Genomic DNA, 14,731 nt, shown 5'->3' with positions numbered 1-14,731 from the left:
TGCCATGGAATGTGGTGACCTTGAATTACTGAGATGCACCATCGATGATACATTAGAAACGACTGTTATATAAACATTATAAAATCATTAGTTGTGTGGGGTACAACTCAAAGATGGCAATGGAAGAAGTGTAACACCGCGAACTTTGGACAATTTATCCATTACATATTCCATGTATTTGGTTTTTCCTTTGTGTGCAATTACTTGCAATTGCTCTTTTATCATGGTGTCTTTGTAATCAATATGGTTTCCATACAACCATTCCAATATTCCTCTTTTTCTCCCTTCAGATATTTGCAATTTTTCTAGTCACTGACTGTGGTAAGGCTTATTATCTATGACAGTCGCTGCACTAGGTTCGATGTGAATTAAAACAGATGCAAACCATTTTTCAAATATCCGACTGTTAATATCCTCATGGCAATCTTGTTGTTAATTCTTATAAAAATGGTTCCCGCCTGCTGTTAATTAAATGCAAACCTTGGAGGTTGTATGTTCTTCATTGTCCTCATGGCGACGATATTATTTTTTCTAAAGGCTCTGTTTCTCAATTTCTTTTCTATTAGCACGTCTTTCTCGACACAGCTAAATTTTTCGAGGCAATCTAGACAAATCCCCGTCGTGTAATTTTTTTTTAATGTTGCAAGTTCATTTTCAAAATAAACACCGTAGTTCTTTCTACGGATCAAATACTTAACATTATTGTCAATTTCAATTGGTTTCCTGCCATGTATTTCGCTTTTTCCTTTTTACGTCACACACTAAACACTTTTATTTGAATTTTGTTGAAGAATTGCACATTTCTCACTAACATTTGCCTTCCTGATCATAACAACATCCTTGATCTATTAAATTCGTCTGTTTTCATTGTTAACAACACTTACTGGAATAACTAGAATGTGAAAATACTAACGCCTTTCCCACTTGTACGCTTATGACACGCACAGTCACGCGTCAGCTAGAAACTGACTCCTGCGGCCTATCTTACTAACGCCAAACGACCGTCTGTGCGTTTCGGCCTACCGGGCACCCACCAACCGTGTAGAGTGTGGTCAGTGTTCCACTAACTGCACCATTGCAATAATATCTGTGTGTCGCAGAGCCCAGGCACCGTCTCAGTTAACCCGGTGTTGTTCCAGTGCCGCCCAAGTGGCTCGTCGAGCCCATCGACGTCAGCGTCGAGCGCAACCGACACGTGGCCCTCCACTGCCAGGCGCAGGGCGTCCCGACGCCCACCGTCACCTGGAAGAAAGCCACAGGTCTCTTCATGCATTTGTTATTCTGTCACGTCTCGCCTATTACGGCGGGCGCCGCGGTCAGGGACGCTTTCTGATGGCAAGCGCGGCGGCCGGCTACTCTCCATTTTAAGGAGTTTGAAACGAAAGTGCCTCGGTCGGGCAGAAGTTAAGGTCCGACTTTCTACTTTAGAGAAACAACACGTTCTGTTGTCCGATTAATTTTCTGTTGCACCCCAGAAGGAGAAAATATATTATAATTGCTAAAGTTTAAATGACATTTAGATTTTTGGAAAAAAAGCATTTTAGCCTTGTTTTTTTTTAAATAATCCACAAAAACTGCTGTACTTGAATATTTCCCTGCAAAATATTTCACGATATCTTGCAAAAAACAAAAATACGGTCCTGGAATGTACGATTCGCACGCGGACCTTACAATACTCGAGGCATCACCGATAGTCTTTTTTTTCTCTCGTTAAAGAGAGAATCTCGCACTTGTTCGAGCTTGCCAGCTGAAAACCGTCCCGTTCCTCGGGGCCCGAACATTAACAAAGGTTCGCCGGCTGAGGTGATCACCGAGGATTATCAAAATTTATTTGTTTTCGTTTAGCCAGTAAGTCCGGGGATTACGAGGAGGTGCGGGACCACATGTACACGAAATTGCTGGGAAACGGCACGCTGCTGCTGCAGCACGTCAAGGAGGACCGCGAGGGATACTACTTGTGCCAGGCGGACAACGGTATAGGGACGGGCATCGGGAAGGTCATCCAGCTGAGGGTCAACTGTAAGTAATTTAATTAGTCGGCTTTATAGCCGGGGTCCCTTAGCCCTTAATAAAATGCGGTTTCTTCGACTTGCGTTAAAACGCGTGTGACGTAAACCTGTACTTAATGGGCTTATTCAGTAATGTTTAAAATATAAATTGTTTTTACGTTTTTCGTTAGCTCTTAACCCGCAAAATACGGTGAAAATAAACAGGTCGATAGGTTTAATAACGCAGGTCAACATTTGATCTAGGGATAATCGTCAGAAGTGACTATGATGGTATGTAGAGGTTTATTGGGTCGCTGATTACGAAACCGAGGTCGGTTTAGCTCTGCCACATCAGGTTCAAGGTGATCTGAGGGTCAAATCAAGAAATGACCTCCAAAAAATCAGAAAAAAATCATACTTATGTTTTAGAGGTCACTGAACCCGAATCCGAGGTTTGTTTACCCCTACGGTACACCCTAGAGATCATTCAAGGTCATTTCAAAGTCATTCATGAAGTATTTTGTATAGAAAAGTTAAAATCAGTCTGAAAAATCTGAGAAAAAATCGTCTGAATATTTTTGAGGTCACTGAACGCGAATCCAAGGTTATTTAAGCTCAATCACGTCAGGTTCAAGGTGATTTGAAGGTTAAATTTGGAAAAAGTTGTGTAAAAAATTTAAAAAGTTTATTAAAGTGTTTTCGGGGTCACTGAGTTGATCTGGAGGCTATTAAAGGTCTTCAAAGAGTTTCCGTATGTCTACGTATAACCATTTACACGTTTGTATGGAAATATAGTCTCTTTTTCTGATGGTTTACTTTCATTCTGCTGTTGAGCTGATTAAGAAAGTTGGCATATGACTATTCTATACGTTGGCACTGTCAAAATCAATCGCAAGGGATTTACTTGACTCAAAATTTAATTAGAAACCATGACAAGGATAACGTTCCTGAGTTGATCAGTATTTTTATTAAATAACCTTGGATTCGCGTTCAGTGTCTCAGAAACATTCAGACGAATTTTTTCAGATTTTTCAGACCGACTAACTTTTCTATCCAAAATACTTCATGAAATAACCTTGAATGACCTCTAAGGTGTATCGTAGGGTTAAAAAGCCTCGGATTCGGGTTCAGTGACCTCTAAAACATAAGCATGAATTTTTTCAGATTTTTTGGAGGTCATTTCTTGATTTGACCTTCAAATCACCTTGAACCTGATGTGATGGAGCTTAACCATAGTCAATTCTGACGATTGTCCCTAGATCAAATGTTGACCTGTGTAATTAATATTAACCTTGATAAATAATTTCTGATTCGTAAGAGCATCTGTGTGAACGCGATATTAGTTACTGTCTCAAAAGTTATTTATTTGTGTTATAGTTTTAGTTTTTCCCCCTGTTTATTGGTGTTTTTCCATCTGTGACAAAAATACAAAAACCAGTTAAAGAAATCTTTACGCCAAAAGTGTCGAGGGTAATTTTTATTAAGTATTTCTGCCTAAGCAAAAATCGCACACTGACAATAGCAGACAAGTAAAAAGAATAAGGATCAATATACAGGGTGTGCCAACACTCTCGCTGCCAATATCTCCGAAATTAGGAAATTTGTTTTAGTTCCCGAAATTGGGTTTGTTGTCCCTCGAATATACCTGTTTGGTAGTGACGTCACATATGCCAAATATTAAGCAACCCCACAGTGCACATTGTCATGAATAATTCGACCTTGTACTTGTACTTGTACTTTGTACTTTGGAAATAAGTATCAGAAAAATGGCTTCTTTGTCATGACCTTAAATATCGCTATATTCTGGCAATACGTATTAGAAATATTTAAGAAGTTTCAAACCCCAAGTAACAAACTAATAGAATTATAGAATTTATATATTTAAATTTATACAGGGTGTTTTAGAAAACATGGACAGATTCCTAACCTAAAAACAAGATTATTTTTTCATATCAACATGGGTCCAATTTCGCTTCATTCCTTATAGGCGAGCGGTTCACCCCTAAAAAAGGCATGAATCGACTAAATTTTTAAAACAAAAACCTACAGCGTGCAACTTTTTTAATTTTATAAAGTTTTTATCAAAGAACAAAAAGTGTTTATTTTGGTCCATTTTATAATAAAAACCTATTTTCAAAGCCATTCGGTGAGTAATTTTTTTACAACTTTTTTTTATAACAATTGACGGACCACGCAGAAAAATATAAAAAAATATGTAAATTATCACAAAAATACACTTTATAAAATAAAAAAAGTTTCATGCTGTAGGTTTTTGTTTTAAAAATTTAGTCGTTTACCTTCATTTAGAAGCATCTTTTTAGGGGTGAACCGCTCGCTTATTAGCTACAGGATGTCAAAGTTTTAAAATAAAATTAGTTCTTTTCCGGGAATCTAGATTTCCACTTGAGGGAATTAAATGAAATTTGAACAACTAACTATTTACAACCGAATACACATTGCTAGGTATTATACAGAAATTTTGCTTAGAAAAAATACCCTCATTCTTTTTCAGTGTCTCGAATCGGACGTGAAATCCGATTCACCCTGTATATCACATCGCAGAAACCGCTACACCAGATCGCTGTCACAAATCCAAACAAATACTAATTTTTATCCCGTTAACAACTCCATAGAATTACTCAGAGCTATCGCATTAGAATTTGCAACGCAAAATCCCCGATCCTCCCTCCCCTGCCCCTTGGGCAGGACGGATCCCGATCCTCTCTTTTTTAATTCCGAGGCTCTGGGCCAGCTTCCAGTCGGTCCTAATTAATCCCTCATTATTTCAGCCTCGCCGTACTTCTCCGCGCCCTCGCGGCTCGTCACCGTCAAAAAGGGAGACACCGCCCTTCTGCATTGCGATGTGAACGGGGACAAGCCGATCAGCGTGATCTGGCTGAGGGGCGGCAAGACCGAACTCAACCCGTCCACCAACTACAGGGTGAACGTCAAGCAGGACGTCACGCCGGACGGGGTAAGTGTACCTATGCGTGTTCCAACGATATAGGCCAGGAAAATAAGCTGGGAAATGATCATTTCGCGACTTTTTGTTCTGGCAAGCTGAATTTATCACTATAGATGTTAAATATTATGTACAATAACATATTAGTTCCCACAGTCATAAAAATGGGGGGAGATTGTTTACAGGGTGGTTAATTGTATAATTTTTACGTAAATTCACGTTTTTCGCTTATAACTTTTTTCTGTTCGTTCCCACGAGAAAACAGTAATGTACTTTTTTTTCGTCTTCAAAAGACCTACAAAACTAGCCCTCGAGCGTCAAAAAATATTGATTAGATCAAAAGTTATAAACAGAAGAATTTTATTTATGACGTTTGAATTAAACATTTATAAACTGCGTTATTATTACCAGAACGTTTTGACATCGCATCCTCTTATTCCTTATCACTGTCTAATAACACGAAATCTGGAATCGGTAAGTTGAATAGTTTACAAATCGGTCAATAAATAACAATTTTACATGGGTGGCTAATGCTTAAGTGGGACACACTGTATATTCGATAAATTTTAACTTCCAAAAATATATTACGAAATTTGGATCTGAAGATGGAGAACGCCCAACTCATGAATATTGGACGTGCCAATGAGGTTTAAACGAATATCGCGATTCCCAGCCGCGCCAGCCCGAAACGAGCACAAGAGACATCAGTAGAAGTTGCCGTGGGTGCGGTTGAATGTCAACCCTGGGTATCTGCAGTTCTTTAAGCAGAGACGGTGTCCCGGTTAGAGTGAGTACTCGACTCGCAAAAAACAAAGTTATCTGAAGTTCACCTAACTGCATTGTTTTAACCAAAACAAATATTATAATTTAGTCTTTAAAGAAACTAATTATAGTTATAAATTACTAAAAAAATTATGCAGCCGCAACATTACTTAACGTTTGTTGCAGGTATCCGCCGAATTGCAGATTGTCAACGCTGACGCCAAGGATAGCGGGGCGTATTTTTGCCAAGCCAGCAATATGTACGGGAGGGATCAGCAGCTGGTACAGCTGCTGGTCCAGGAACCTCCGGGTCCGCCTCAAGGCCTGGAGGCGGCTATGATAAGCAGCAGATCCGTCAACTTGAAGTGGCTTCACAAATCCGGAGACTCCAACGAAGTATTCAAGTTCGTCGTCGAATATAAAGAGGTGGATAGTAAGTAGTTCTTCATTTAATATTTAACACAAGAGGACCATTCAATGTATTTGAAAACATGGGCTTATTTTAAAGAATTGTTTTTGTCGTCAGTATAACTTCTTAGGCCATAAAACTGGTTTGCGCTATTTAAGATAAAAGTTTGCAATAGGTAATGACGGATTTTGAAATCAAATAATGCCTTAGAAGATTAAATATCAGTATTTATATCCGGTGAATATTGTCAAATATCGAGATGAAAAGATGTCAGTACCTAAGTTGGATAACCAGAAACGAATTCTGAGAATATTGCTATATGAAACCGTATCATGTTTCTAAAAACTAAATGTAAAAAATCAATTCTGACATGATCACCAAGTCTGCCATTTTCAATCATTTTTTATCAACCATACTTTCACAAAGTGTAGCCGCCACACGTAAATGTAGTTAAAATCATTTTAACTTCAAACGGGAATACGGCCCAACAGAAAAAAGGGGTAAGGAATCGAGTACAGCAGCTGACTGGTTGAATTTAAGTGTAGCGCGCTACAGTTCTGTGAACGAAGCATTAGCCCGTACTAGCTCTATCTCACTCGCACACGTCTGTGCGATTGCCGTTTGTATTGTTAGTTGGGCCGGTCCAGTAGTTTATAAGGTCTATGATACTACTGAGTGCGTTGTTTCTTGTTTCTGTCAAGTGGTCAATAGACAAGCCCCACGAATTGCACATGCTATTTTTAATTACGAATGCGGTGAAATTTTTTTGGGAAATAGGTAATCTACGACTTCTTTGGCTGTTTCAATTACCTCCAATGGTGTAAATTCATTGTCCGTGTCTGGATCACTTTCTGGTACAATTGTAGGACTTCTAATCATGTTTTCGCAGAATTTAATTAATTTATTTTCAGATTTTTATTCAGTTTAGGTTGAAATTAATATTTATGACTGTCATTTAAATGTCGCTTTCGAAAAAATAATATTTTCGAGTGTTTTCTTTTAGTTGCACTAATGCAAACAATTAAAGGGTGGAAAGAATTTCCAAAATTCCAGATAGCTTGTTTATTCAGCTTCAATTTCCTTTTTTTTTAATTTCGATACGACCATTTTTTATTGAAATATCGTACTTTTAATGGAAAGAAGTGGATCTTATTTGTGGAAGGGCGAAATGGGCGGTGACTATTGAACGCCTTCATCATAGCCATCTTTCTCTATCACACGGATTTCTATGACTTTCTTTATCGCTCTCACGTAACAGCCGATGAACTATGGGGACTTTCCGACCCTGTATATGTATTACATGAAAGATAAGAAAAATACAAATATTTATTAAACAGAACTAGAAAGAGGTGCTAATAATTAAATACTAATTCACTTTTCCTACAACACTTTATTATACTGTGAAATAAGAAACAATAGTAGTTACTACTTGACAGTTACAATTTATTAAAAATTTTATTATGCTAAAGCCGGTAAATCTAAATATTACCACCATATTGAAGCTACTTTAGTGTTTATTGAAATAGATAGATACTTAATATTAAATTGTGTGCAATTAAGGGTAATACAGGTGCAATATATTAAATTATTTGTGCATTTGTTATTTATGTGACAATTTGGCTTCGTCTAATTTTCGTACATTTGGTGCATGAAAGTGGCGTATGTGTAAGTTGCCTTCAGTATCTGAAAAAACAGTTTTAAACACTGGAATTACATTCGAAAACATTGATAGCTGCCATAAATGTTTAAATCCTTTTTAATTTTTTTTTAATAATGAACGTTTTTCGATGAAGAAAATATGGAATATTGCTAAAAAAAATTACTTATTACCTACATTAATTTTCAGCAAAACCGACAAATTTAAACATTCTGGACAATAAGAAAAAAAAATCGCAGCGTTTTGAAATTATCAGGGTTTCTTTAGGACACTTTGAGGTTGAAAAGTTACAGTCAATATCCTTAGTTTATTCATTGTTTGCAAAGTCATGCCAAGTTATTCAAATATCCCTAATTATGCAATTTTTTTAATTTTTTCTAACCAACATTTTCACTTCGAAAAAAATTTATTTATCAAAAACCAATCATTACGACTTGTAGAGAAGTCCATAGGCCTTTTTAAAGAAAAGCAAAAATTTGCAATTTTTTTTTTTCGTTGATTTTCTTATGATTACTCAAAAACTATCGATGCTAAAAAATTTTAAACTAGATCCGAAATCTAGACACTTGAAGCTTCAATTTCCTTTTGTACGAATATACAGAGTGATGATAAAAAAATTAAAAATTGAATGAATACAAACCTCTGCCCTTAATTAACGTTAATAGTAATAATAAAAAATAACAAGCTAATAAATTATAACTGAAACGACATTTGAGAATAAAAAGATTTATTGAAACACTCCACGCAGCATAAGACTTACCTTTCCAGCTAGGTCCAAAGTCACAGTCCCAAAAGGGCCAGTTGTAAGTGTGAGTGGTGTTTGAGACCGTATCATCATAATGTGAAGAGATATTACATCGCTTTTATCGTATTCGAACCATGGTAGTTGATAAATAGAATCAGATATGCCAATACTCTATAAAAATAAAACTTGTTTTTATTCATATTTTAATTGAAAACTTGACGGTATTCTAATAAGTCAATCAAAAGCTTTATATTATTTTTAAATGCTATAAATTATACCAATATTTGAGGGGACATATTGTGCTTATACCTCTTCCCTGATTTGATCGGCGTTCCAACATAATATCAGTATGTTTATTAGTACATTAACAGTGACACTTCCAAAATATATCTTCGAATTTGGAGTATTTGTCTGAAAATACATAAATCAGAATTAAAAACTAATTAACGTGTTTAGAAACCGTGCTGGTATTTTTTCAGAAAAATGGAAGATTTTAATTACATATTCACTTAATAAGAGAACTTGTTTAACTTTCAATACATATTTACCGTAACAAGCAGGAAAATAGAGAGGGCGAGTCGGAGAGATGCAAATAAAAATTCCATTAACATCACATATTTCACAGTGTCATCCACATGTTTGCAGTTCCTAAAATAATTGATTTAGGTATTAGTCCAAGGGCCAGAGGCCAAAAAATTTTTTGAATTTACTGAACCTAGTTTTTTTATAGTTGATTACACAGCCACACAAAAAAAAGTTGTCTGCACTTTTCATGCGAGATATCCGTAGTATTTTTGCCTCATGATCCGGTGTCAGAATTGAGCTATCACATCACAGGAATTTCCTAACCTCAAAAAACAGGTTGAAAATAGCAAAAATTCACGAAAAAGTGCTAGGAAAAATAAAAAAATTTTTTTTTTCTATATTCAAATGTTCATTTATATGGTTAAGACCCCTCCGGACTTGAATCCGCGGTTGGAATTGATGGTTCTTTTTCTAACCTCAAAAAAAAAACGGGTTAAGGTCCAGATATCACGAATTTTCAAAAAATAACAGATTCGCGCCAAATTTGGTTTACGGAGGTTTTCGGGGTCGCTGATCACGGATCCGAGGTCAATTTTGCAAAAATCAAGATGGCGGATCCAAGATGGCCGACCAAATCTTGAAAAAATAACATATTCGCGCCAAATTTGGTATACGCGGGTTCTCGGGGTTATACAGGGTCGTTGAGTTATAATCCGAGGTTAGTTTGTCTGTATCAGGTCATTTAAAGGTCGTCTCAAGGTCATTTCAATATCAAATTGAAAAAACCGAGCAATTAAGTTTAACCTCCTGTTACATAGGTTTTTGGGATAGCTGCTCTCTTGTTAATAGTTTCCATATAAAAACTTCTCGCAATTAGTTACCTCCTATACATTATTGTCTTCATTTCACTACTAAACCCGTTTTGTAAAAAAAATACTTTTTAACATTTCTGTCATTATTTCTCTTCTGAATCTTTCTGCAAATAATTATTCTACAAATAATCCCTATTATTTTTTTTTTCAATTTATTGAGTTATATATTGCATTATTTTCAAAAGCTGAAATTCATTTAATGGATGTTGATAAAAATAACCCATCTGATTTAGTCGAACAAAATGCCGAGATCCCACTCAGTGAATTTATTCAGCTTCCATTTGGACGTAAATTAACTTTCAAATTACCTTAAAATGGCCTTCAAATGACCTGACCCAGAAAAACTGACCTCAGATTTGAACTCCTAAGTCAATATCTTTAGAACTCTTTGAAATAATTAATGAAAATAAATAAAAAATTAGAATTGAAACACTCTGTATCTCAAAAACGAAGCATATTTCGACCTACATTTATATGAACTTTTTTCACGAAATAACTTCGGCAACCACCCTATAAAATATTTCGCATTTATTTACAAACACGCTGTATGCAATATAGAACTTGTATAACGATTTAATAAATTAATTTTATTGCCTCGCTAAGTACGACAACTTTGATAGTGTAGTGACACATCTGTTCTTGTTTCTTGTTTCGCTTGACTGAGTATGTTTCGTATATTCAAACAATTTGTTTGCCTCTGGTTCTCCGTCTATAATATTGGATGTATATAATATTGCGTTGAATTTAAAGTAATCATCATTGTTCTTGTATTTCTCTTACCTTATTAGGTCTATATGTTCTTTAGCATAAATCCGGATAAATCTTTTGGCATCAAGCGTCTCAATATCCTTCATATTTTCTATTCTTGCTCTTAATATCTTTAGTCTTAAAATGACAACGAGCAGCAAATTAATCAAAATAGTCTGATAGCTGCAATAAATGCAAGTCACTATTAAAGTGTAACAAGACTGAACGAGTAGCCACACTAAATATTGCTTGCTTTCCTCAAATGGTATCCATAAATCGTAATTATGCGTATTTATCGTAGAATTGGTACTCTCCTCCGAAGATTCTACTAGTGCGTATTCAACAAAAGCAGGGACGACAAAAGCTATAGAACAACTGGACAATATTGATATATAATACACCTGGAGTGTTCTGCACTTTTTGACTACTTGTTCGTGTATCTTCAAATGTTTTTCGGTTCCGACGTCTAGCACCTCTGCTTCATATGCGATCATCTCATATATTAACTTTTGAAAATTTCCTGACGTGGTTATTGCTAAGTTCACGTATGAAATCATAACGAAGATTCTGTCATAAATGTAATTAAACAGCGTCCGATCGAACCCGTCAATGTTCATATTTCCACCTAACCAATAAATGCCTGCTAAGGATACAAATGTATGCGTTACGTATCGGTAGAAAATATATATGCGTTTGCGTGAATTAATTAAATCGACTGGAAGAGTACCTCCAATTATCATTAAATGTTTAATATAAAGCAGGAAAGGTGAATCCATTTCCTAAAAAAAAACGTAAAATTTGTAGTTGTTTACCTAGGTATAAAAGATTGATATAAACAAATAAAAACTTGTTTTGAACACAAGATTAAAAAAACAAGAAAAAGAAACAAAGTTGGCCGGTCAAATTGACACTTTTTATTCTCAACGACATTTCTCAGTAAATACTTTTGATATTTTTAAAAACAAAGGTGGAAATTAGTGTGGGAAAGTACAATAACTCCCTTGTTATTGATATTACAGAAAAAACACCCTGGATTTCTGAAAAAATTCTATACATGGCAATATAAACAGTTTAACATTTTAGTGCAGGGTTGCCAAGTTATGTAGAAAATTCTTAGAATTTTGGAAAAACAAACCTCGAAGAAGTTGTATTAACTTTCAACGACTAACACTTGGGGCAAAAATATTTGACAGAGTTATAGGCAAATGTTAGACAAAGGCTCCTATATTAGCTAAGATCGACATTTTATAAAGGACATTTTTTATAATAATAATAAACTTTCTCACACTAATGGCCCACCTTGTATATGTATAGGTATATAGAGATTAGGGTGGCCTAAAAAAAAGAATTATTTTTTTCGTGTCTCTTGTGAAAATATGTTAGTTTATCATGTTTTAAGAGCCCCCTCCAAAAATCAGTTAAAAAAAATTTTTTTAGAGGTCGCTCAAGATTTTTAAAAATGTTCCAAAATCGTCAAAAATTGATTTTTTTCTCGTTATTTTATCATTTTCTAGGTTGAAAAAAATCTCGATTCTGAAAATTTCAAATCGATATTTTAATTTTTAAAGGTCACTCATAATTATTTTAACTTTAAAAGTAGTGTACCTAAAATGTTATAAATAAATATCAACTAATAATTTTTTTATTGAATTTGATGAACAAAAGAACATAAATAAATCACGCGACACTTAAATTTTTAAAAATTAAAAAATTATAAATATTTGATACTCAGTGCGGTAGTAAACTTTGCCTCGAGAAATTTTTTAAGTGTCTCGTGATTTATTTCTATTCTTTTCATCAAATTCAATAAAAAAAAATATTAGTTCGTTGATATTTATTGTTAGAGGTCGCTAGAAAACATTTTAGATACACTACTTTTAAAGTTAAAATAATTATGAGTGACCTTTAGAAATTAAAACATCGATTTGAAATTTCGAAAATCGAGATTTTTTTCAACCTAGAAAATGATAAAATAACGAGAAAAAAAAATTTAAAAAAAATCAATTTTTGACAATTTTGGAAATTTTTAAAAATCTTGAGCGACCTCTAAAAAATTTGTTTTGAGCTGATTTTTTGAGGGGGCTCTTAAAACATGAGAAACTAACATATTTTCACAAAAGACACGAAAAAAAATAATCGTTTTTTTTTGGGCCACCCTAATAGAGACTAACCCAAAATTTTTAAATGATAAAAATATACTAGATTACAGCTGGGCAAAATATTTCAAAATGTATTTAAAATACAAATTACAAAATACTAGTACGAAAGTATTTTAAAATGCTAAAAAACAAAATACTTATTTGGCAAAGTATTTTAAATATGAATTTCTTAAAAATAGCCACTAACAGTATTTAAAGTATTTTTGTGAAATAGTAAATCTGAAACTCATAAGTGTGATTTAAAAAAATATATTGTATGTGCAAGGCAAGCCCGATTTCAAGATCAAAAAATTAAAAAAAAACTAAACATAAGTCTGGAAACAATAATTTTCATTTGTAATATTGAGAAGCAGAATATTTAATTCATTCATAATTTTTTATTAGTTTTTCTTAGAATAGCCCACCAATGATAAATTAATTTTAAATTTTGATGATTGACTACAAGATTTTAAATACTTTTTAAAATACAAAATACTTTATTAGTATATGAAATATAAAATATTTTTGGGTTTATAACGAAAGCGGTTTAATTACAAAGTACAAAATGCTATTTTATATTTAAAATACTATTTGGTATTTTTTTTTTTTTTGGCAAAATACTCCCAGCTCTGATCTAGAAAAATCCACCTAGGGTAGAATATCTACCATAGACAGCGTACCAATAATACTGAATAGATGGAAAGTAAATGGACAGTAGAAAAAGAAAGTTAAAAGAAACAAGAGGAATAGAAAATGTGAATATACCAAAAAAGAAAATACATATAAAGAAATTGTAAAATCCAACATTTTTTATTTACCTCTTTGACAAATCCAACTGCACTTATGTACGTCTAGTCGAAATCACTTTACAAGAGAAGCATCAAAACAAACAATATATACCTATGTCTCTTATGAATTTTTAAAGACTGCAAATACAAATTGCAGTTCATCCAGGTAGACAATAATTGTAGGTGTAAGTGGTAAACCTTATGTGTGTACATATTTTATGAGAAAGACACAGAAGTGTTGGAATTATGGATTAATAATTGCATTTGATTGTCACAGTAACAATTTTTTGCATTTCGAAATCAGTAAATAACATGCTGGTTAGGGCTGAAGATAATACAAATTAATATCACCTAGTTTTAGCGTATAATTTGTGAATTATTAAATCAGGTACACGTAAGCAAGTGAGAATTATTTCTACTCATAATAATGCATGATTCTTAGAAGACTGTAATCATTCTTTACTGTAAGTAGAATGATTAATAGTTTAACACATGTATATTTTTAATACGTAGTATTTGTAAAAGTACTACTTCTACTAAAAAAATAGTCAAAAAAGTAAAAACAAAATCTCATTTTTTGCTTTTTTAAAATTGTTTATTAACGATTTTTTGCGTAAAATGTTTCTTTTAAATTTTTTAAATAAGCTATTTCGATCGCTCCTAAATTGCGCCGCTGTTCCTGCACTTTAGGATCTTGGCATCAGATAGAATTTACGGAAAACCCGCTGCCCTACGCCGCTCTCATAGAAGATCTGAAACCGGCCACGAAATACACCTTCCACGTCATCGCCGAAGGCCCTGCCGGGAAGAGCGCCCCCAGCGAAGACCTCGTGTTAAGAACCGAACCTCAGAGGCCAGCGGGATCACCCTTGAATCCTTCCGCGCGACCCATCTCCTCCACGGAAATATTGGTCATCTGGTCGCCTCCCTTACCGGAACTTAGGCATGGGGACATCCAGGTGAGCGAAATATACAATGTCTATGTCAAAACTTCCGCCGTTTGTTCCTTGGATATTTTAACTGAAAGTCTTTGATATGCTGGGGGTTTAAAGATGAAGGTTTTTATATGGGATCAGTTTGAACGTTTTTGAAAAACACATTGTTTTCTTCAGAAAAGAGTGATGATTGTTTCGTCTGG

The 14,731-nt window shown here is 34.4% G+C and overlaps 2 protein-coding genes across 2 annotated transcripts in view; one reads left to right on the top strand and one right to left on the bottom strand.

Moving 5' to 3' along the window:
• LOC108909607 (Down syndrome cell adhesion molecule-like protein Dscam2) overlaps positions 1-14,731 on the top strand; it is a 151,551-nt gene that overhangs the window by 124,752 nt on the left and 12,068 nt on the right. Inside the window, exons 15-19 of the mRNA XM_018713990.1 lie at positions 1,140-1,259; positions 1,846-2,019; positions 4,778-4,962; positions 5,899-6,145; positions 14,284-14,552. Of these exons, the coding sequence (XP_018569506.1) occupies positions 1,140-1,259; positions 1,846-2,019; positions 4,778-4,962; positions 5,899-6,145; positions 14,284-14,552 (995 nt within the window). The remainder of the gene's footprint in view (positions 1-1,139; positions 1,260-1,845; positions 2,020-4,777; positions 4,963-5,898; positions 6,146-14,283; positions 14,553-14,731) is intronic.
• Positions 7,616-13,704, bottom strand: LOC108909608 (odorant receptor Or2-like). The gene is made up of 6 exons (XM_018713991.1): positions 13,624-13,704; positions 10,701-11,446; positions 9,072-9,171; positions 8,833-8,934; positions 8,539-8,694; positions 7,616-7,804 (listed from the first exon to the last, which is right to left on the bottom strand). The coding sequence occupies exons 2-6, from the start codon at positions 11,441-11,443 to the stop codon at positions 7,748-7,750; spliced, it is 1,158 nt and encodes a 385-aa protein (XP_018569507.1). The 5' UTR covers positions 11,444-11,446; positions 13,624-13,704; the 3' UTR covers positions 7,616-7,747.

The sequence above is a fragment of the Anoplophora glabripennis genome, unplaced genomic scaffold, assembly GCF_000390285.2.
Source record: "Anoplophora glabripennis isolate ALB-LARVAE unplaced genomic scaffold, Agla_2.0 scaffold147, whole genome shotgun sequence".
In the NCBI taxonomy this organism is placed as follows: Eukaryota; Metazoa; Arthropoda; class Insecta; order Coleoptera; family Cerambycidae; genus Anoplophora; species Anoplophora glabripennis.
Note: the sequence above shows the minus strand (reverse complement) of the source record. Positions and strands in the feature narration are given on the sequence as shown.